This window comes from Oryctolagus cuniculus, chromosome 7, assembly GCF_964237555.1.
Source record: "Oryctolagus cuniculus chromosome 7, mOryCun1.1, whole genome shotgun sequence".
Taxonomy (NCBI): Eukaryota; Metazoa; Chordata; class Mammalia; order Lagomorpha; family Leporidae; genus Oryctolagus; species Oryctolagus cuniculus.
In genome coordinates, this window is record NC_091438.1 from 134,898,381 (window position 1) to 134,921,490 (window position 23,110).

Sequence of the window (23,110 nt, forward strand, 5' to 3'; positions counted from 1 at the left end):
ATTCCATCCTGGTCTCCTGCATGGGTGGCAGGGGCCCAATTACTTCCCAGGCGCATTAGCAGGAAGCTGGGTAGGAAGCAGAGTAGCTGGGACTTGAACAGGCAGTCTGATGTGGGATGCTGGCATTGCAAGTGGCAGCTTAATCCACTACGCCACAATGCTGCCCCACCCCTAACACTCTGGCCCAGCTTCTCATGATGCAGTACCTGCATGTGTCCCAGTTCAAGGGTGCCAGTATTTCATAATGAATTGTATCCTTAGGCAGGGCTGGATTGATTAGACATTAGAAACCATATTTCAGTGAATTGCCAGCTGATTTGCCCAGCTAGCACCTGTCCCCCTTTTCACTTGCACTGGAACCTGCAGTTGAGCCTGCCGTGTAACCCATGTAATATGTTGCAGAAACTATGGTCACCAAGGAAACCAAAGGATGCTGACGGGTCTGCAGTTTCCTCCTCTTCATGCTATTAGACTTGCTTTTAGATTCTCCTGCAAGAGCTTAGCTTTGTATAGGGAAGAGCATATGGCTGGCCAGTGATTCAGTGAAAAGAGCACCAGACTGACAGCTAGGCTCTGGGCTCTGCCACCAAATGGGTGAAGGAAGAAATGTAGAGAAGACCAGAGTTATATATCTAAAGTATTGCTCTAGTTCAAGATCCTTGTTGGGTGGGAAGAGCTGTAGAAGCAAGCCAGCGTTTACATATCAGGTGTGTGGTCATCAGTCAGTAATCTGGTAGGCTGAGTCTTTACCCATTCCCTCTGCAGGTAGGAGACTCTAGCCCACCTTATGCCCAGGGGGCTATTTAGGGCCATTATGAAGTTCTGGGGGTGGGGGGAAAATTTTAGGAATCTCACCCAGCAGGGAGAAGGAAGGAGAAAAAAGAACTGGGAGGGCCCATATCCATATCCATACCCATACCCATACCCATACCCATACCCATACCCATACCCATATCCCTGAAAGCTCCAGAATGACTGTACTCTGCTAGCCTGGTCTTTCAGGTGTACTCTGTTTAGTATTTCTTTTCATTAAACTTCAATTAAAAGAAAACAAAACAAAATTCTGCCACTAATCAGCCAATTAATTTGCTGCCTTAGATTTGTTTTCTCATCTGTAATATGTAGGCAATAACTCGTAGGATTATTATGAAGATGGAGATAAATGTTCTGGAAGTCAGGTGTGTAACTGACAGACGCGGTGAAGCTGTGATTTGTATCTTGGGGGATCCTTTCGACAGGGTAACAAAGGCGGCGTGGCCATCAGGTTCCGGTTCCACAACACCAGCATCTGCATTGTGAATTCTCACTTGGCAGCCCACACAGAAGAGTACGAGAGGAGGAACCAGGACTATAAGGACATCTGCTCTCGAATGCAGTTTTGTCAGGTCGACCCCAGCCGCCCCCCTCTCACCATCGGCAAGCACGAGTGAGTCTGGCTTCCGTCTCATCAGGACACCGTGTGTGCAGTGGTGGACTCTGTGTTGTGTTGGGTGGGGGTGGTTTCTGCCAGCTGTTGGCATACTTCTGGATTACATCTCTTGGGAATTTCTAGTATACCTTCTGGCAGACCCCTAGACTCTTTCTTTTTTCTTTTCTTTTATTTTCTTTTTTAAAGATTCATTTATTTATTTGAAAGAGTTACAGATAGAAGGGGAGAGTCAAAATCTTCCATCAGCTGGTATACTCGCCAAATGGCTGCAATGGCCACAGTTGGGCCAGGCGGAAGTCAGAAGCCTGGAATTTCTTCCTGGTCTCACACCTGGGTGCAGGGGCCCAAATACTTGGTCCATCTTCTGCTGCTTTTCCCAGGCGCATTAGCAGGGAGCTGGATCAGAAGTGGAGCAGCCGGGATTTGAACCAGCACCCATATGATTAATGGTATGATGGCATTTTCAGGTGGCAGCTTTACCTGCTACACCAGAACGCCAGCCCCATAGACTCTTTCTTAAATATCGGTTGTCCCTAGACAAGTATAAGATTGATTTTGATGTGGGTCTGCCTTGATCCAACATTATAGGAAAAGTAACCCAAGAGCTAGTGTCTTAAGCCCAGTTTTTAGAAGTATGCTTTAGGATCTTACATATCTGTTCCTTTCAGAGCACATGTAATTAAGTGTTACCATGCTTATTTGCCTTCACTTGGTCATTTTTCCCTCTTGATTCAACTTTATTTTATTTATCTAAAACTTGGTATTTCTCTGAATTCAAAGCTTTCAACTGTCAGACTTACAGTAGCGGTTGAAGCTTATGCCATTTCCTTCATATAGAAAAAGCCACCGCCGGGGCTGCGGTGCCTGCCAGGGAGGAAGCAGACGTGCCTCTTGTCCTGCCGCTGCACGGACCTATCTCAAGCTCGTTGGTGTTCTGGGTGGCTTTTCTTCCCCAGGACCGCGGCAGGGGCTGTATCTGACAAGCCGGCTCTTCCATTCTGCAGCGTCCTAGTTGGAGTGGTTGCGACTTGTGGGTCGGTTTGTTTGCTTTTTGTTGTGCATACACTGGGTTTGGGACGCAGAGACTGCTGTGTACCTTCTCGGATGCCATGGTTGTTGGCTTCCGATAGAGAAGTACTAGACTTAATGAGATGTGTGATGTCATCAGAGAGCTTTCAGTTCACTCTTTCCCAATAAATAAATGAAGTCACGCTTGGCCGGAGAGGATAAAAAGAGCCAGCCGGTGCTGTAGTGGTGGCTCAAGCCAGGCTCGGCTGGAAAGGTTGAGCTTTGTCTCCGAGGAACCCCGCTCTGCAAACAAGGGCTGAGCGTGTGGTGGACTGGAGCAGAGGCAGAGTCACTGTTGTCTGGTTTGAGGTCCCTGAGTAATCAACATCCCCAATTGTTGATAATTTTTGCCTCTCCCAGCAATGAGGTAAATTGCTATCCTGGTTTTAGATCTTACTAGACTACCCTTCCAGCCACACAAGGCATAAATAGTGAAGGAGAACTCAAGGCTATTTACAATGAGCTTGGACCAAGATAATTATTTATGTATGTATTTATTTATTATTATTATTATTATTTTTTGACAGACAGTGTTAGACAGTGAGAGAGAGAGACAGAGAGAAAGGTCTTCCTTCCGTTGGTTCACCCCCCAAATGGCTGCTACGGCTGGCGCACTGCGCCGATCCGAAGCTAGGAGCCAGGTGCTTCCTCCTGGTCTCCCATGCAGGTGCAGAGCCCAAGCACTTGGGCCATCCTCCACTGCCTTCCCAGGCCACAGCAGAGAGCTGGACTGGAAGAGGAACAACCGGGACAGAATCCGGCACCCCAACCGGGACTAGAACCTGGGGTACTGGAACCGCAGGCAGAGGATTAGCCTAGTGAGCCGCAGCACCAGCCATGGACCAAGATAGGAAGAAATTTCCTGAGCAGCCAAGTCACATGCCATCCCAGCTCCCCAGAGCCTGAGCCTCAGGGGCCTGCAGAAGTGTCCTTCAGGGGATGGGTTAAAGTCCTCCCTCACCCCCCAACCTGTTACCTCTGTGCTCTGTCCTCACAGTGTGATCTTGTGGCTGGGGGACCTCAACTACAGGATAGAAGAGTTGGGTGTGGAAAAGGTGAAAAAGCTCATCGAAGAGAAGGCCTTTCAGACCCTGTATGCCTATGATCAGGTACAGATGGCTACCAGGCAGCTGCTGGTCCCTGCGAGGGCACAGCAAACCTGGCTCCCCACGCACAGCCTCTTCTTCCTTGCCTTGGGAGGACCTGACGCTCCACCGTTTCTTCGTTTTGTCTGCGTCTCCCTGGCGCCTGTTGTCTCACATTGGCTCTTTCCTGTGGCACCTGGTCTTCTCTGGGGGCGACAGCTTGTTCTCTGTCTGACACTCGCCGTCATTCATTTATTCAAGAGGTGTGAAGTTGGGGCTGAAAGGGTGCTGAGCCCCTCTGGAGAAAGTCTATTTAAGATGCTTTAGCGGTGTGTTGTAGAATGAGCCCCCTGCTCCCAGGCCACACTGGCAGCTCCTCCTGCGTGGCTCTCTGCACTTCCCGCAGCAGTCAGCTCTGTAACCTGCTGTCCTCCACCGTTGGTCTCAGCGCCTCTTTCTTTCCCAGAGCATTGGCCGTGTCACAGAAGAAGAGAAATCTGTTCATCTGACTGACTTCTGGGTTTCAGTGGTCAGAGTTGTTCTGGATGATAAAGTCCTTTTTTTTTTTTTTTTTAATATTTATTTATTTGAAAGGCAGAGCTCAGAGAGGCAGAGGCAGAGAGAAGTCTTCCATCTGCTGGTCCACTCCTTAGATGGCCACAATGGCTGGAGCTAGGCCGATCCAAAGCCAGGAGCCAGGAGCATCTTCCAGGTCTCCCACACCGGTGCAGGGGCCCAAGGACTTGGGCCATCTTCTACTGCTTTCTCAGGCTGCAGCAGAGAGCTGGATCAGAAGTGGAGCAGCCGGGACTTGAACTGGCACCCATATGGGATGCTGACACTGCCGGTGGTGGCTTTTTCCACTACCTCACAGCAGTGACCCCTAAAGTCTTTTTTTAAAAAAGTATGTAGCACATTCTTTAATAATCTAAATATTGTCATTAGTCTAAATCTTTCTCTCTCTCTCGTGCTTTTTTTTTTTTTTTTTTGCCAGTGCAGATTACTTGAAGAAAAAGAATCATTATGTTTTTCTTTATGGCATAATTGTTGGCCCAATTTTTTTTTTTAAAGATTCATTTTATTTATTTGAAAGACAGAGTTACAGATGGCTGCAATGGCCGGAGCTGCACCAATACGAAGCCAGGGGCTTCTTCCGTTGGCCCAATTTTTTCTAAGTCTTTTTCTTAGTAAATTCATTTTATTCTACTTGATCCTCACGTTAGCATTAACCTAGTCTGTTCTAGCTCTGTTTACATCTTCTTATTTTCCTCATACTTTCATACTTATCTTCACTTGCCTTGTTGTCCAGTTTTTTTCCTAAAGCAATGGTACCATTCTGTGTGCTTATCTGCTTCCATGGTCTTGTTTCTGTGTTTGTTTGTTTGTTTAGAATTTACTTATTTGCAAGGTGGAGTAACAGAGGCAGAAAGAGAGCTTTTCCATCTGCTGGTTCACTCCCCAGCTGCTAGGGCTGGGCCAGCCCAAGCCAGGAACAGGAATTTCGTCCATCTCTTCCACATGGGTGGCAGGGACCCAAGCACTTGAGCCATCATCTGCTGCCTCCCAGGTACATGAGCAGGAAGTTGGATCAGAAGTGGAGTAGCCAGGATGGGAAGCAGGCACTCTAGTTGGAATGCTGGTGTCCCACGTGGTGACTTAACCCTTTGCACCACATTCCTGCCCCTCTAGTGTGTTTTGTTTTAAGTCTAATGATCATTTTGTTTTTAAGGTTTATTTATTGGGGCCTACACTGTGGTGTAGTGGATAAAGCTGCCGCCTGCAGTGCTGGCATCCCATTTGGGCACTGGTTCAAGTCCTAGCTGTTCCACTTCCGATCCGGCTCTCTGCTATGGCCTGGGAGAGCAGTAAAAAGATGGCCCAAGTCCTTGGGCCCTTGTACCCATGTGGGAGACCTGGAGGAAGCTCCTGGCTCCTGGCTTTTGGATTGGCACAGCTCCAGCCATTGCGGCCAACAAGGGAGTGGACCAGCGGATGGAAGACTTCTCTTTCTCTCTGCCTCTCCTTCTCTCTCTGTGTAACTCTGAATTTCAAGTGAATAAATACATATTAAAAAAAAGAGATTTATTTATTTATTTGAAATGCAGAGGTGGAGAGAGAGAGAGAAAGAGATCTTCCATCTGCCTGCTGGTTCACTCCCCAGATGGCTGCAATGGCCAGAGCTGCTGCGATCCAAAGCGAAGAGCCAGGAGCTTCTTTCAGGTCTCCCATGCAGGTGCAGGGGCCCAAGGACTTGGGCCATCTTCTGCTGCTTTCCCAGGCCATAGCAGAGATCTGGATCAGAAATGGAGCAGCTGGGGCTAAAACTGGCACCCACATGGTTTGCCGGCACTGCAGGCAACGCTTTACCCACTACGCCACAGTGTGGGCCCCTACAGTTTTTTTTTTTTAAGATTTATTTATTTGAAAGAGTCCCACCTGTTTGTTCACTCCCCAATTGATTGCAATGGTCGGAGCTGTGCCAATCTGAAGTCATGAGCCAGGAGCTTCTTCTGGGTCTCCCACGCAGGTGTAGGGGCCCAAGGACTTGGGCCATCTTCTACTGCTTTCCCAGGCCATAGCAGAGAGCTGGAACAGAAGTGGAGCAGCCAGGACTCGAACTGGCACCCCTATAGGATGCCGGCACTGCAGGCGGCAGCCCCCCTCCAGTTGGTTTTAAAGACTATGTGTACCCATTGAGGAAGCATCAGCTTCCATTCATACCTAAGTTTTCTTTTTTTTCTTGTTGCTTTTTGTTTGATAGTGTCTTAAACAAGTCATTTTTAGGAAATTGGCAAATATGAGGGTTCTTCAAAAAGTCTGTGGGAAATGGACATTACAGGATAAGTTTATTTTTTATGTAAAATAATTTTGAAATCTGTACATACAAGGCCTTCAAAAAGTTAATAAAAATGCATATTATGCTCATATCCCATATTGGAGGGCTTACTTCACGTTGCAGCTCCTCTGCTTCCAGTCAGTTTCCTTGTAGTGTGTTCCCTGGAAGGCAGTAGGTGATGGCTCAAGTACTTGGGCCTCTGCCACCCATGTGGTTCTGAATGGAGTTCCTGGATCTTGCCTGCAGCCTGACCCAGCACTGACTATTACAAACATTTGCAGAGGGAGCCAGTGGATCGAAGATCTCTGTCTCTTTGTGCCTGCCTTTCAAATAAAATGAAAAAAGTTTAAATGCATATTATGAAAACACTGGCAGAAATAAAAAAAAATTTGCTTTAAAATAAGCTTATTTTTAATTTATTTCCCTGTAAACTGAAAAAAAATTTTTTTTACTTTATTTTAAAGGCAGAAACAGACAGAGACAGACATTTTCCAACTACTGGTTCATTCCCCATATGCTCACAGCAAGGCGGGGCTAGGAACTCATTCCAGGTCTGCCATTTGGGTGGCTGGAACCCAGCTACTTAAGCCAATCACCTGCTGCCCTCTACTGTGCACATTAGCAGGAAGCTGAAATTGGAAGTGGAGTTGAGACCTCAACCCCGGCACTCCAGTATGGGATGCAGGTGCCCCAAGCCGTGTCCTATCCACTGTGCCAACTGCACCATGCCATGAACATTTGAAATGCTTTTGTAGCATTCCCTGGATAGCTGACCAACCTGCAGCATGAGAGCTGACAGCTCTTCAGCAGTCTACCCAGGACCAACCCTGGTGCTCTACGGAAGAGACAAGAGCACGGCTTTTCTCTCTTCTAAGAGCATGATTTGGAAGGAACTCCTAGAATCAATACTATAGGAAGGAAGTTAGCTGTTCTCATAATGTGTCAGACACTAAGTTGACAGTTAACCTTTCTAATGACCCTCCAAGGTAGACTCTATCACAAATTCAAAATGTGCAGGTGAAGAGCTTCCCTCAGTTCACATAACTAACTTGACAACACAGCTCTTATCTGTCTGTATATTTGGAGCAACTGTGCTACATGGATGAAGGACTTGACACCGGGAAGGGACAAACTATGCTGAGTGGCACTTAGTCCTCTAGGCATGTCTCAGTAAGATGGGACACAGGCCCCTCATGTGGAGGGAGGCTCTTACACAGAGCCTTTTTTTTTTTTTTTTTTTTTTTTTTTTTTTTTTTACACAGAGCCTTTTTAAAAAAAATTTTCTTGGGACCGGCGCTGTGGCTCACTTGGTTAATCCTCCGCCTGCAGTGCCAGCATCCCATATGGGCGCTGGGTTCTAGTCCCGGTTGCTCCTCTTCCAGTCCAGCTCTCTGCTGTGGCCCAGAAAGGCAGTGGAGGATGGCCCAGGTGCTTGGACCCCTGCACTCATGTGGGAGACCAGGAGGAAGCACCTGGATCCTGCCTTCAGATCAACGCAGCGCCAGCTGTAGCGGCCATTTGGGGAGTAAGCCAACGGAAGGAAGACCTTTCTCTGTCTTTCTCTCACTGTCTGTAACTCTACCTGTCAAATAAATAATTTTTTTTCTTTATTTATTTATTAGAGAGGCAGAGGCAGAGAGAGAGAGGTCTTCCATCCCCTGGTTCGCTCCCCAAGTAGCCATAATGACTGGAGCTGGGCCAATCCAAAGTCAGGAGCCATGAGCTTCCTCCGGGTCTCCCATGCAGGTGCAAGGGCCCAAGGACTTGGGCCATCTTCCACTGCTTTCCCAGGCCACAGCAGAGAGCCAGATCAGAAGTGGAACAGCCAGGACTCGAACTGGCACTGCAGGCGACGGCTTTACCCACTACGCCACAGTGCTAGCCCCTTACACAGAGCCTTAAAACTATATTAGCTGGTGGGAGAATGGGAAGCTTGTGCCTCTGCCTAGGATTTGATTAACTCAGGTCTTATGGGAGAGCTTTCTTGTGATGCCTGTCCTTTTGGAACAGGGTTTGGGTTCTACATTCATTTCCTTTTCTCTGCTATCAAGATTTGATCTTTTTATTCTGAGATTTTTTTTCTCTCCTCTTTCTGTATAGCTGAAAATTCAGGTGGCTGCAAAGGCTGTCTTTGAGGGCTTCACAGAAGGGGAGCTCACCTTCCAGCCTACCTATAAGTACGATACTGGCTCGGACAACTGGGACACCAGGTAGGTCAGAGGTTGCTCAGGGAGTTGAGCAGATGGAAACTCAGAAACTCTGGGAAGCCACTGTGCCGCAATATCTGCTCCTTTAGTAATTCTTGATATTGATTTACTTTTCAGCTCCGCTTAGGGTACTGAGATAGTCCAGCTGACTTACCTTGTACTTGATTACTACAAAGAAATTAATATTTTTATTATTGTTTACCTTGTTCTATATATTATTCATTACTTTTTACTTGTTTATTTCAATCCTCTCAACAACCTTGAGCTGGTATGATTATTATCATCTTTTTATTATATCAGAGATGAGAGGCATAGAAAAATAAAAGAACCTCCGAAGCAGGCAACAGTATAGGCAAGGTTTAAACCAAGGCAATAGGAATTTGAGCTTTTTAAAAGAGACTTACTGATTTATTTGAAAGGCAGAGTGATGGAGGGAGAGAGTGCAAGAGAGATCTTCTATCCACCGTTTCACTCCCCAAGTGCCTGCAGCTCCATCCAGGTCTCCCTTATAGGTGGTGGGGCCCACATACTTGGGTCATCATCTGCTGCATTTCCAGGCACATTAGGGGGCAGCTGGATCAAAAGTGGGGCAGCTAGGACTGGAGCGGGCACTCTGATATGGATGCAGGTATACCCCAAGCAAAGGCTTAAAATGCTGCACTACAAAGTACTTACTCCTATTGCATTTCTACTTGTCTTCTAGCCCTCGCAGGAGGGTAACGAGCGAGACTCAGACTTAACCCTTGGGCTTTGAGCTTTCACAGTTGTTTCAAATGATGCTTCCTAGGTATCCCCTGGTAGGCCCAAATTGCTCCTGCTGCCTCAGATCTCTGGGCTGCATGGACGTGAGGGCTCTGCCTTGTCATTTCCCACCTAAACCAGGGAACCAGGCCGTGGGCACTGTTGTTTCTGTGACTGCTGCCACTGTGAACTTTGCATTTCAGCGAGAAGTGTCGAGCCCCTGCCTGGTGCGACCGGATCCTCTGGAAAGGGAAGAACATCACTCAGCTGAGTTATCAGAGCCACATGGCCCTGAAGACCAGTGACCACAAGCCTGTCAGCTCGGTGTTCGACATTGGGGTAGGTGGGCGGCTGGTGCCCCTTCTCAACATTCCCCAAGGAGTCAGCTCTCACACCAAGGTTACTTTATGTCTTTCTGGTCTCCTCCTCTCCTGTTGCCCTGAGTATGAAGAGGCTCCCTTTACACATTGTTTTAGTTTAAACTTAATTAGCAATTATTTTCATATATTTGTGTATGTTTCCACATCCGTAGAAGGATCCTTTTGCCTTTGGACTATATCTTTTAAGACTCTGACACATTTACCAATGAGTATATCAGGGTTCTATATTCAACCTAGAGGATATCTTTCTTTTTCTGTGAAAGAGATCGTGGTATTTATATGTTGTTCTGAGACCATCTTTTTTGTCCTCATTAAATGTGTCTCAAGAGATGTTTCCATGTCTGTAAAAGTAGTGCTTCCCCCTCATTTTGTGCAAAGTAGTCCATAGTGTGGATGAACCATGATCTATATGTCAATCATTTGTTTCCACAATTTTGCCATTGTACACAGTGCTACAGGGACCATCCATTACATCCATCTTTGTGTACCAGTGTATTTCTACAGAATGATACTCATAAAGTTAGTGGGTCAAAGAAAAATATGTTTTATTTCATTTTTTTAAAAAGATTTATTTATTTATTTGAAAGAGTTAGGAGAGAGAGAGAGATTGATCTGCCATCTGCTGGTTCACTTCCCAGATGACTACAAAGGTCAGGGCTGAGCCAGGCCAAAACCAGGATCCAGGAGCTTCATCCAGGTCTCTCATGTGGGTTGCAGGGCACAGACACTTTGGCCATCTTGTGCTGTTTTTTACTGGTGATTAGCAGGGAGCTGGGTTGGAAGAGGAGCAGCCAGGACATGAACTGGAGCTCATGTGGGATGCCGGCATCACAGGTGGCAGCTTTAACTGCTGCTCTGCAATGCTGGCCATAAGAGAGTGCTCCCATCTGCTGGTTCACTCCCCGAATGCCTGCGATGGCCAGGAGCCTGGGCCAAAGCCAGGAGCTAAGAATACAATGCAGGTCTTCCATGTGGGTTGGCAGGTCCCCAATTACTTGAGCCAACACCACTGCTACAGGTCTGCACTGGCAAGAGGCTAGAGTCAGGAGCCCATGATATTGATGTTGAACCCAGGCACTCTCACATGGGACATGGGCATCTTAACCACTAGGTTAAATACCAACTCTTGCACTATTTTTTAATTCTGCTTTTTTGAAGTCCCTTCATATAAGCTTATTTTCCCGTACACTTTCCACTATTGGATTCAATTAATCTTTTCCTTTTTTTTAAGGTTTATTTATTTATTCAAAAGTCAGAGTTACACAGAGAGAGGGGAGGCAGAGAGAGAGAGGTCTTCCATCTGCTGGTTCACTCCCCATATGGCGGTAATGGCCAGAGCTGTGCCTATCCAAAGCCAGGAGCCAGGAGCTTATTCCTGGTCTCCCACCTGAGTGCATCTTCCACTGCTTTCCCAGGCCATAGCAGAGAGCTGGATTGGAAGTGGAGCAGTCGGGCCTTGAACCGGCGCCCGTATGGGATGCCAGCACTTCAGGCCAGGGAGTTAAGCCGCTGCGCCACTGCGCCTGCAATCTTTTAAAATTTTTGTCAACCCAATTGAGGGAAAAAAAGGTGCTTCATTGTTTTAGATGACATTTCCCCGATTGCTAGTGAGGTCCAGTTTCTTTCCATCGTTTATTTTGTGTTTCATCCTTGGTGACTGTTTCTATCAGTTTCGAATTCCTAACAGTGTGGGTAGAAGTGTGTCAGAATCTATGAGGGTGAGAGTCGATTGAGAAGAGTCTAATGGGTATTATAATTAAAGTCCTGGAAACATTTTAAAAATATATTTATAACTCAAAATACAGAAGGGAGAACCAGACAGAGATCTTTGTGACTGGGTTTAAATGAAGCCTGAGAGACACTGCTTTCCACCGGAGCCCTAGAAAAGCTGCTCCTTACTGGCCTGTTGGTGGTAGCAAGCAAAGTAGCTAGGCACTGAGCATCCTCCTGCCTTGGGCCGGGCACCCCCAGAACTGACTGCCAGCAGCACCTGCACTCCCGCGTCCCTCTTCTGTTCATCAGGAAGCAGTTGGCTTTGCCACAAGCAATGCCTTTGGGCAAGCTTTCTGAATGTTGTTCATTGAGTTCTTTGTTTGCTTATTTAATCTATTCGGCCTTCACTTTCTGTTTTGCTATCACCTATCTCCCAGTGCTGTGAATGCCTTCTCTACTGAAAAAGGGGAAATGGCGCAAAGGTCCTCAGTCCGCTGTTTCCCTTCCAGGTGAGGGTCATCAATGAAGAGCTTTATCGGAAGACTCTGGAGGAAATTGTTCGCTCCCTGGATAAAATGGAAAATGCCAACATTCCCTCCGTGTCCCTCTCTAAGAGAGAGGTAGGAAAGACATGCTAAGAATATTAGCCCTGAGCGTTTCCACTTCTGGAACTTAAATCTCCCTGTTCTCCTAGAGCTCAGAATTCCTGGAGGCACCTATCCTCTACTGGACTGTAGTCCTCTGTGATAGGCTGCTGTCAGATAAAGCGAGGGTGGGGCCCACCGAGAAGAGAGAGGGGTGGTTGGTGTGGATTGTGTACAGATTCTGATCTTCTAAGTCAGTTGATCCAAAATGTGTTTAGTTTGATTTTACAATGATTGGTATGTATTTTTGCAATGGATTTATCTTCCTACTGAGGCATTGCTATCAGATTAAGTTGATCCTGAATCCTATGGATAAGCTTGAGTTGATGAGATGGGAGGCAGCACAGGAAAGCGATAAGCAGTAGAAGTTAAGTCTAAAGGTTGTTCATGGAAGACCCAAGCTTAGATCCTTCAAAGTTCACAGTACCACACAGTCAAATCAAGTCAGGGTATATAGTGAAGCACTTTTTTTAAAAAAATATTTTATTTATTTGAAAAAGAGTTACAGAGAGAGATAGAGACAGAGAGAGAGGTCTTCCATCCACTGGTTCACTCCCCCAGAAGGCTGCAATGGCCAGAGCTGCGCTGATCTGAAGCCAGGAGCCAGGAGCTTCCTTCGGGTCTCCCACGTGGGTGCAGGAGCCCAAGGACTTGGGCCATCTTCTACTGCTATCCCAGGGCATAGCAGAGAGCTGGATCAGAATAGGAGCAGCCGGGACTAGAACCGAAGCCCATATGGGATGCCGGCGCTTCAGGCCAGGGCTTTAACCCACTGTGCCACAGTGCTGCCCCATCACTTTTATTTTTTAAATATTTATTTGTATATTTAAAAGGCAGAGTGACAGAGATTTTCTGTCTGCTGGTTCACTCCTCAGATAGCCACCATGGCCAGGGCTAGACTAGGGCAAAGCCAAGAGACTGGAACTCCATCCTGGTCTCCCATAGGGTGACAGGGTTCCTGGTACTTAGGCCATGATCTGCTGTTTTCCCAGATTTGTTAGCAGGGAGCTGGGTTGGAATCAAAACAGTCAGGACTTGAACCTGCACTCTGATTTGGAATGCCAGCAGTTTAAGCAGCGGTTTAACACACTGGGCCACAATGCTGGCCCCTTGAAAAGTATTTTTAAAGCCCTACATATCCAGTTACTTAAGGATAAGTTTGACCTTCATGTTTAGAACTTATGAAGGGCATTTTGGAAATATTTATTGGTTATAACAGATAAAAATGTCAACTCCTTCATTATTAAGAAAAAAAAGCAGCCGGCGCCGCAGCTCAATAGGCTGAACCTCCACCTAGCTGCGCCGGCACACTGGGTTCTAGTCCCAGTCGGGGCATGTCAGATTCTGTCCCGGTTACTCCTCTTCCAGGCCAGCTCTCTGCTGTGGCCAGGGAGTGCGGTGGAGGATGGCCCAAGTACTTTGGCCCTGCACCTGCATGGGAGACCAGGATAAGCACCTGGCTCCTGCCTTCAGGTCAGCGCAGCGCGCCGGCCGCGGCAGCCATTGGAGGGTGAACCAACGGCAAAAGGAAGACCTTTCTCTCTGTCTCTCTCTCTCTCTCTGCCCACTCTGCCTGTAAAAAAAAGAAAAAGAAAAGAAAAGAAAAGAAAGAAAGCCTTGAGTTCTTGGAGTTTTGTGGGTTTTGAGTTGGATGCAGATCACTGGTGTAGTTAGTGATAGTGTGGCCTCCCAGGTAAGTACTTACAGCACAAAGATTGCAGAGATGGTCCGTCATTTTCTTTGTGTGTCAGGGATTGTCCGGTTGGGGTGGCTGTGCAGGTGGCGGAGCAGAGAGCCCTGTTTCTGACTAGTCCTGGGCTTGTCCCCAGTTCTGTTTCCAGAATGTGAAATACATGCAATTGCAAGTAGAATCCTTTACAATTCATAATGGACAAGTGCCCTGCCAGTTTCAATTCATCAACAAGCCTGATGAAGACTCTTATTGTAAGCGGTGGCTAAGTGCCAGCCCCAGCAAGGGTTTCCTCCTGCCAGGTAAGGCCTTCGTCCCCAGGCTCCCGGTGTCTGGTTTGGGGAATGCCCTCTCCTGCCTTTACTCATTTTTCTAAAACAGACATTGTACTACTAAGTGCTTTAATCTTTTCTTGAAACTTTCTGAAAGGTTCTACCACTGAACCCACCCATAAATAAAATACATGCTAATGAGGAATGTCAATTTAGTTTCAGAGGTAGATTCGGTCATTTATGTGTCCCATAATTCTACAGGAAGAGAAAACATTAGATTGCTGTAAGCAAGTCTGCTGCTAAAGAAACTATTTCCTTAGTCTCTCCACTGTCACCAGTGCCCAGGCATCTGGTCTGAACGGAGAAAGACAATGGGATAGCAACCCAGAAATTGTATGTGGCCTGGAATGGACCATCTACATCATTCTCCTGATGTCTCCTGTGTGGTGCTGTGTGGCAGAGGAGTAAGGGAGTTTTGTGGACAACTAATAGACGATAATTGATTTTGTTTCCACGGCATCAAGTCATCAGATATATATCTTCATCTTACGTGGCTCAGGGAAGACTCTTTGATTGGTGTCATTGCCTTGTGTTAATGTTTTTGGCTTGTGCTGTACTACTGAATTACCTGAACTTTGTAGCATTTACCTAGTCAAGTGTTTGTGTTTGTTGTTTTCATCTTTCCATTCGGTATATCAGCTCCTTGGTCTTGTATCTCTTGGGTGCTGAGCACACAGATACTTGTGAGTTAGCCGATTTCCTTTTATTTCCTTGTCCTAACCCCTAGTGCTGTATCCTCTTCCCTCCCATCTTCTTTTCCCCTTTCCTCTTGGCCTCCCCTTAACCAAGACTGCTTTTTTGATTTTTCTGCAGATTCTGACATTGAGATTGAGTTGGAGCTCTTTGTGAATAAGACCACAGCCACAAAACTCAACTCCGGTGAAGACAAAATCGAGGACATTCTGGTTTTGCACTTGGAAAGGGGAAAGGATTACTTTCTGTCTGTGTCTGGGAACTACCTGCCCAGCTGTTTCGGGTCTCCCATTCATACGTTGTGCCACATGAGGGAGCCGATCCTAGACCTACCACTTGAGACTGTTAGTCAGCTGGTAAGTGACATGTCACATGGAAACAACTATTACTGTGCAGCAGCTGCTCAAGCCAGTCCAGCAAGGTACCCCTATGGATACCCCTCCCAGGGACTCAAGAATTGTCAGCCTTCCAGGGCCTGCTTCTATATCAGTTACATGTTGGTATGTAACACACCACCCTGGAATTTTTACACGGACAAGTTGAAAGCCCATTGGAAATGTGAACCTGAAGTCAAGGAAATGGCACGGCATTAGAATTATGGATCAATGAAGGGTCAGTATTTGAAACCATGGGCAGTTTACTTAAGGGAGAAGTAGGAGTTATATTGAGAGTGTAAAGGGTAGAAAGAGAAAGAGGAACCAGAACAGATCACAGTTGTTAGAGAGATGGGTGGAAGGCAGTGTAGTGGAAGTTGAGGGAAGAATGTCAAGAAGTGCAACTGTTCCTTTGTGACCCTGCAGAGGAACAAGGCCAAAACGCAGCCGTCAGCTCTGCTGGTTGTGCAGTTGTTCACGTCACGAGAAGACTTTCAGTCGTGCGTGGGGGGCTGAAGACAAAATTGAGTGATGAGGAAGTGAGTGGCTGATGACAAAACAATGAGTTGCTGTTTCTCAAAACTCTCTGGGTTTCTCCTGCTGGTCTTAACCTAGGCTCACTTGTGCCATTGTCATCCACTGGCAGCCGTATGGCCAGAAGAGTCAAGGTGGCTTTCCTCTCATGTCTTGGTTTTAGCCACTGTCTGGGCCGCCCTCCACAGGGGCTCACATCACTTAGCAGGCTAGCTCAGGCTTCTTTCTGTATGTGGGGGTCAGAGCATGAGAGCAGAAGCCGTAAGGCCGTTTGTAGCAATGACTCCAAAACTCACACGGTACCACTTCTGCCATGTGCTGGTCACAGTGTGTGTAAAGCCAGCCCAGAGTGCAGGGGTGGGGGAGGACTCCACTTCTTGATGGAAAGAGCTGCAAAATGTTGGGCCTGTGTTTTCAGACTTTATACGTAGTGCATGGCATAGTCCGTTTGCACTGCAATAGCGGAATCTCGTAGGTGGGTGACTTATAAATAGCAGATGCTCACTTCCCATGGTTCTGGAGGCTGTAAGTCTAAGATAAAAGAGCCTGCAGATTTGGTGTCTGGTGAGCACTCACTTCCTGGTTCATGGAGGACAGTCTTCCTGCTGTGTCCTCACAGGGCAGAAAGGGCAAGAGAGCTCTCTGCGGTCTCTTTTTGAGGGCACTAATCCCATTCACGAGGGCAAAGCCCTTATCACCTACCCAGGCGCCCCATTGTCAGATAGCAGCACTGGAGATTAGATTTGAACATACCAGTTTTGGGGGGAGTATAAACATTCACTCTGGGGCAGGTGTAGTGGTGCAGCAGGATAAGCTGCCGCCGCGGGTGTTTGCATCCTACGTGGAGTGCCGTGATCAAGTCCTGCCTCCACTTCCAGTCCAGCTTCCTGGGAGGTGGGAGATGACGTCTGAGGTCCTTGGGTTCCTGACACCCACATGGCAAACCTATATGGAGTTTCTGGCTTCTGACTTTGGCCTGGCCCAGCTCCAGTCCAGCTGTTGCAGGTTTGGGAGAGTGAACCAGCAAATGGAGAATTCTTTCTCTCTCTCTCTCTCCCCCCATTCCCCTCTCCGTCTCTGTCACTGTCTTTCAAAATAAGTAGAAGTAAACTTCTAAAAATTCATTTTAGAGAAGTATATTAGAGAAATTCAGCCACGGATCATATGATAATGAATGTTCCCTGACGTACGATACTATTCTTTCTTAAATCATCACTTTGTGGGTTACCATCCTAAACTAATTTTGCTGAGATCTAAAAGTAAGATACTTCTACTTTTTTATTTAATTTAATTAATTAATTTATTTATTTGAGAGGTAGAGTTACAGAGAGAGACACAGAGAAATGTCTTCCATCTGCTGGTTCACTCACCAAATGGCTGCAAAGGCCAGAGCTAAGCCAATCCAAAGCTAGGAGCCAGGAGCTTCTTCGGGGTCTCCTGTGTGGGTGTAGGGGCCCAAGCACTTGAGCCATCTTCCGCTACTTTCCCAGGCCATAGCAGAGAGCTGGATCGGAAATGGAGCAGCCAGGACGAGAACTGGTGCCCATATGGGATGCTGGCACCACAGGTGGAGGCTTAGCCCACTACACCACAGCACTGGCCCCAAAACTAAGATACTTCTAACATAAGGGAAATTATCTGGGGCAGATTTGTGGTCATATATATGCTCTTTTTTTCCAATGCCTTGCTAGAGACTTGAATTATCCTCTCCATGAAGCCAGGTCAAGGAGAGTGACCTGTTACAGGCTGCATGCTGAGTTAACAGTGGACCTAGATGCTGAACTCAGAGTTTTGGATTCCCAAGTCTGCTCTTTCCTCATCAGACTGCAGCATAAGAGTGAAATACTTGGGGCCGGCGCCGCGGCTCACTAGGCTAATCCTCCGCCTAGCGGCGCCGGCACACCGGGTTCTAGTCCCGGTCAGGGCGCCGGATTCTGTCCTGGTTGCCCCTTTTCCAGGCCAGCTCTCTGCTGTGGCCAGGGAGTGCAGTGGAGGATGGCCCAGGTGCTTGGGCCCTGCACCCCATGGGAGACCAGGAAAAGCACCTGGCTCCTGGCTCCTGCCATCGGATCAGCGCGGTGCGCCGGCCGCAGCACGCCGGCCGCGGCAGCCATTGGAGGGTGAACCAACGTCAAAAGGAAGACCTTTCTCTCTCTGTCTCTCTCTCTCACTGTCCACTCTGCCTGTCAAAAAAAAAAAAAAAAAAAAAGAAACTGCTTACCGTAACCTTCTCCCAGTTCTCAAAAATAATTTTTTGTCCTTTGGTTGTGCCAGTTGATTCATTTTTTTTCCTGTAAAATGTTTAGTTCAGGGGTGTTGAAATGCTTCCCTTTTCTGTGGGTTTGGTGTGCCTGTGTCATACACGCCCCTGAAGCTGGCCTGCAGAGTTGAGTGGTGAGCCACCTCATCATGATTCTTCTTTCTTTTCAGACGCTGATGTCAGTGCACACTGAAGATGATGGGAGCCAGCTGGAGAGACCCATGGACATCCCCAAAGAGCTCTGGATGATGGTCGATTACCTGTACAGAAATGCTGTGCAGCAGGTGGGTTGCAGTTAAGCTGTCAGACCTGATTGAGGCCAGGCTACTTGGAAAAGAGCATCAGCCGCCACAACTTGCTGCATGAAAAGATTTTGCCCCAAGGAGACTGGAGGAGTGTTCTCCCCCAGGGAGTGAGACAGGGATAGTCGTGTGCCAACTTTCACAGCCCTGCTGTTGCATAGAGTTCCTGATTACCCCCAGGGCACAGCCTTCCCAGCACAGGAAGTCCCCCTGGCAGGCCTGTGGAGCACCCAGCTGGATGTCTCTAGTCTAGGAATGTCACCCTGTTTTCCTCTGTGGCAACTCTGGAACAGCTTTGGGAATGGGAGGGGCTAACTTAATAATTAGGTAGAGGCAGGGGACCATATGGAACTCATGGGCCATGCATCTGGGGGCCTGATTTCCATATTGACTTGGCCAAGCTTCATGGGGTTTGTGAGTTTCACTGACCTATTTCTGTAGGTTCCTGGGATTAAATAAATTATATTCCCCTAGTAACATACATTTTTATGATATCCTATTTTCGTCTTTCGTTGTCTTCACAATTGTTGAGCGTTACATCGGCACTGTTCTGTTTTTACAGTATTGCCTCATTTAGTTCTCAAAATAGCTCTCAGCAGAGGACACAGATATCCAGAAAGACGCATGCTTGTCCACAGTCCCAGAGCTGATCAGTGGCAGAACGGACTCTAAACTCAGGCGTCTAGCCGTGGCAATCACATCTCTTAAGAACTTTGCAATTTTTCTCTGTATTGCTCCTTATAAATTTAACTTTTGAGCAGTGCATGGAATTACACTGTTACATAGTAATGTGGTGTTAAGCCATTTTAAAAGAAATGAACCCAAAGTATCTTGAGACTATGGAAATACCATAATCTTCTTTGCCCGAAGCACTACGATGCCTTAAAGCTTTCTCCGTTTTATTCTTGGTGTATTTTCTTTAGTATGTTCACCTCCTTGCTGGTTAATTCCTCCATAGCTACTTTAAAGTTTTCTCTTATGTTGGATCTTCGTGCCCATAGTTTTAGAAGACTTTCCTGATGACCTGTTGTAGAAACAGGCCTGGGAAGACTTGCAAGACGAATTAGTCACAGGAGCTGACATCAGAGTGTCTACCAGGGTGTTTCAGAGGTCAGATTATGCTGTTCCTTTTTGAACGCTGCTGGTGATATTGCTAGGTCAGGAGATCATTGCTGATTTTTTTGAGAAAATGAATTTTTTGTGACTTTCTTTCCTTTTGTAGGAAGATCTGTTTCAGCAACCAGGCCTGCGGTCTGAATTTGAACATATCAGAGACTGTTTGGATACTGGAATGATTGATAACCTCTGTATCCTTCAGCCTTTCAGGTGTGTGCGTGTGCATGTATGAGTGAGTGAGTGTGTAGCGTGTGTGTGTGCCTGTATGAGTGAGAGAGGTGAGAATAGAATATTTTAAGACTCAAAATCTGATATTGTGTCCTCAGCCGTCATGTTTTTCTTACTTAAAGTTTGCATGGAAAAGTGTTTGATAACTTTAAGTAACCAATATAGCAGGAAGCCAGGAGGGCCTGACTCACCTGACAAGCACAGTGACCCCTTTGAAGTGTCAGATTGGCATCTTAGCTCTGAGCTGAGCAGAGGACCTGACTGGGCAGGCAGCACTTATGGCGTTGCTTGCTCCTAGCCCTTTTGCTACCCGTGGGCAGCATGAACACCTGTTCCTTAACGAGGGGTCAAAAGCTGCTAGCAATCATTCCGTAGCCGAAGCCTTGCTGCTTTTCCTGGAGAGCCTGCCAGAGCCTGTCATCTGTCACAGCGCCTACCATAACTGCTTGGAGTGTTCTGGCAACTACACAGCAAGCAAACAGGTGAGGGCAAGCGTTAAGCATCAGCACGTGTCTGTTGCTAGCCCCTGGACTCCTGCGGCCTGAGGGAACAGATAGACATGGCCCCTCAAGTGTAATGTCTTAGAAAACCCACACCATATCTTTCCTTCTGAAGCCACTTCTTTCTCTCGTGTCCCTTTTTCTTTTAATGGCATCATCTTTAATTCTAGTGACTCAACCCCAAAACCTGAGTCACTTCTGACTCCTCCCTCTCCTAACCTCCCACATGCTGGATCCCATTTATCTATCTGTCACTCATCCTCTCTTTCCATGCTCATGCTACTTATCTTGGTTCAGAGCCCTGTATCAGGCTCTCCCTCAGCTGATTTGTTTTGTAGAGTGCCATCAGATTGTGTATTCTAAAGTACTTGCCATGTTATTGTTGGTCAAAAATTGTACTTCGCTCTCCATTGCCAATTAATTACTTTCTTAAATATTCAAGACTTTGTATGCTCAAATCTAGTGGTTGACACATACGGCAGGCCCTGGCAGAGTAATACAGAATGCCTGCCAAAAATATAGGTTCCAGAGCTTGACCCTCGAATCCACTAAACCAGAATCTGTTTCATACAAGCTTCCCAACTCATTCTTAGATGCAGATAGCCAGGGTACTCAATAGTTTCTGGCCTGATCAAGCCTTAGCTCCTGTTACAAGTTATGCTTCCTTTTCTTACCTTTTTCATAAACGTCCTTTGCACTAAATACCCTAGCCCTTACCTTTGCCAAGTTCAATTTTGTCTCATATTTGAGACCCAATTAAAATGTCTTCTATTTTCTTAAGTCTTAAGTTAGAAGTTTGACCTCAGATCTGGTGTTGTGGTGGAACGGGTTAAGCCACTGCCTGCAGTGCTGGCATCCCATATGGGCACTGGTTCAAGTCCTAGCTGCTCCACTTCTGATCAAGCTCCCTGCTAATGCACCTGGGAAAAGCAGCAGATGATGGCCCAAGTCCTTGGGCACCTGTACCCACGTGGGAGACCCAGATGAAGCTCCTGGTTTTGGCCTAGTTAAGCCTGGGTGTTGCAGTCCTGTGGGGAGTAAACCAGAGGATGGAAGAGCTCTCCCTCTGTCATTCCCTCTCTCTAACTCTGACTTTCAAATATATATATATATTTTTTTTTTTTAAATAGAATTTTACCCCTAAATTCATGTACTATTTGACCTGTGCTTTTCTCTTGGTACCAGTGGCATTGATCAAAGTTTTCTGTGTACAGTATGACTCATACTTCTGTCATGTCCTCAGTTCTGGAATATAGTGGGAATTTGATGAATGAACAAAAAGATAAATCTCAGTTCTCCCTCCCTTTTTCAGGTAATTTCTACTCTTCCCACATTCCACAAAAATGTCTTCAACTACTTGATGGCCTTTTTGCAAGAGTTGCTGAAAAATTCAACAAAAAATCACTTAGATGAGAATATCCTAGGTAAGCAGCCACGTTCTGTGGAAAGCATCCTTGCAAACTCTGAAACTTAGGTTGAGAAATGAGGTTGTGGAGAGAACCAAGTCCATCACGACAGAGCTTAAACCTCAAGCTCCGAGCAAAGTTTACACTCAGTGTTGTTGTTGTTAAACAGAAAATACTGCTTCGGCCACCTTTCTCCCCTCCTAACAACACAAGAGTGAACAGTATCCTCTTCTGCTGAATAATTTGTCTTCTGTGTTTTCTCTTGCAGCTAGCATATTTGGAAGCTTACTGCTTCGAAACCCGGCTGGTCATCAAAAGCTTGAAATAGCAGAAAAGAAGAAGGCCCAAGAGTTTATTCACCAGTTCCTCTGCAACCCTCTCTGAGCCTGTCTCCTTCTTGTTTTACCTGAGGCAAGCAATCACTAGCCCCACCTGTTGCAACTCCAGCGATGCCTTACCCTGATATGAGGCCACCTGGAAGGAAGAATGGCAGCTGCCTGTTTGCTGAGCCTAGCCACCTTTCTCTCACCATTGGTTGGCACACGCAGTGCTACTGTGAGTTGTGACGATGTGGGAAAGAGCCACCATAATAAAACTGACACTTGATGTTCTCACCCTTACTTCTTTAACACAGATAATTTCTACTCATTTTTTATTCAAGAAAAAATTAAAAAAAAAAAAATTGTACTTGTGTTCACTCAACCAGTCTCCAGGGCATAGTCAGTGCCTTCCCTGTTGCCTGGCCTGAGCACCCCATGATCAGATATTTGAACACGTTTTGGAGTCCTGAAAGGAGGATGAGTTGGACAGCAAGGACACAAGAGGTGCTGCTGGACCAACAGGCCTGGACCACCCCAGACACTTCTTCCAGGGTTCTGAGGACACGGATATACGCACAAGGAGACTCTGCCCCCTTCCTGCCCAGACGTGACCCAGTGACTCTCAGGCTGGTCACTCAGCCTCTGAGGGCAATGCTGGGGCTTAAAAATGTCAGCACTGAAGCAATAGGTGTTCTGGTGAAGCAAGTGGGAATTTCTGGGCCAGCAAATCCTCTGTCATGTAAATAATGCATACTCTCACATGTGTAATATATTTTAATGATAAATATATTTTTAACAGCAGTTGTGTGTTTTCGTCTGTTAAAGAGATGGCAGCTCTCAGCAGCTGGGCGTGTGAGGCTTACGCGCTGGGGCAGCTGGTCAGGGCCCAGAAAGACATATTCCTGGCAGCCTGCTGGGTAACAGTGTTCGGATTCTTCAAGCAAGAGGTGGAATGGTGCCGCCATGGCCTGAACCCCTTGACGTCTGGTCTAGTCTGGGGCGGGGGAGGTGCCATTCTGAATATTCTAGAGGTAGCTTACGACAGAAACAAGCAGAAACTGCCGGGAGAATCTAACAGCGACACTTTCCAGGCATTCCGAAAAGCATGAGGGAGACACAAGCAACATCGCCTCCCGGCCGTGTAAAACGTGATTTACAGAGGGGCCAGTAGGATGACAGGGCGAACGGTTGGGGACGGGGCGCGGCCAGTAGGTGGCGTTGCCCAGCCCGGGCGCGAGCCCCGTCGAAGCCG

At 46.9% G+C, this 23,110-nt stretch overlaps 1 protein-coding gene across 1 annotated transcript in view; it reads left to right on the forward strand.

The window, feature by feature from the left end:
• Window positions 1-22,659, forward strand: part of INPP5B (inositol polyphosphate-5-phosphatase B) — a 67,884-nt gene extending 45,225 nt beyond the window's left edge. The window contains 12 exon segments of the mRNA XM_070078727.1: window positions 1,239-1,426; window positions 3,495-3,606; window positions 8,519-8,628; window positions 9,570-9,705; window positions 11,969-12,079; window positions 13,933-14,095; window positions 14,939-15,174; window positions 18,157-18,270; window positions 19,511-19,595; window positions 19,987-20,114; window positions 21,445-21,556; window positions 21,807-22,659. Of these exon segments, the coding sequence (XP_069934828.1) occupies window positions 1,239-1,426; window positions 3,495-3,606; window positions 8,519-8,628; window positions 9,570-9,705; window positions 11,969-12,079; window positions 13,933-14,095; window positions 14,939-15,174; window positions 18,157-18,270; window positions 19,511-19,595; window positions 19,987-20,114; window positions 21,445-21,556; window positions 21,807-21,922 (1,611 nt within the window). The 3' untranslated portion in view covers window positions 21,923-22,659.
• Window positions 22,660-23,110: the final 451 nt, after the last annotated feature.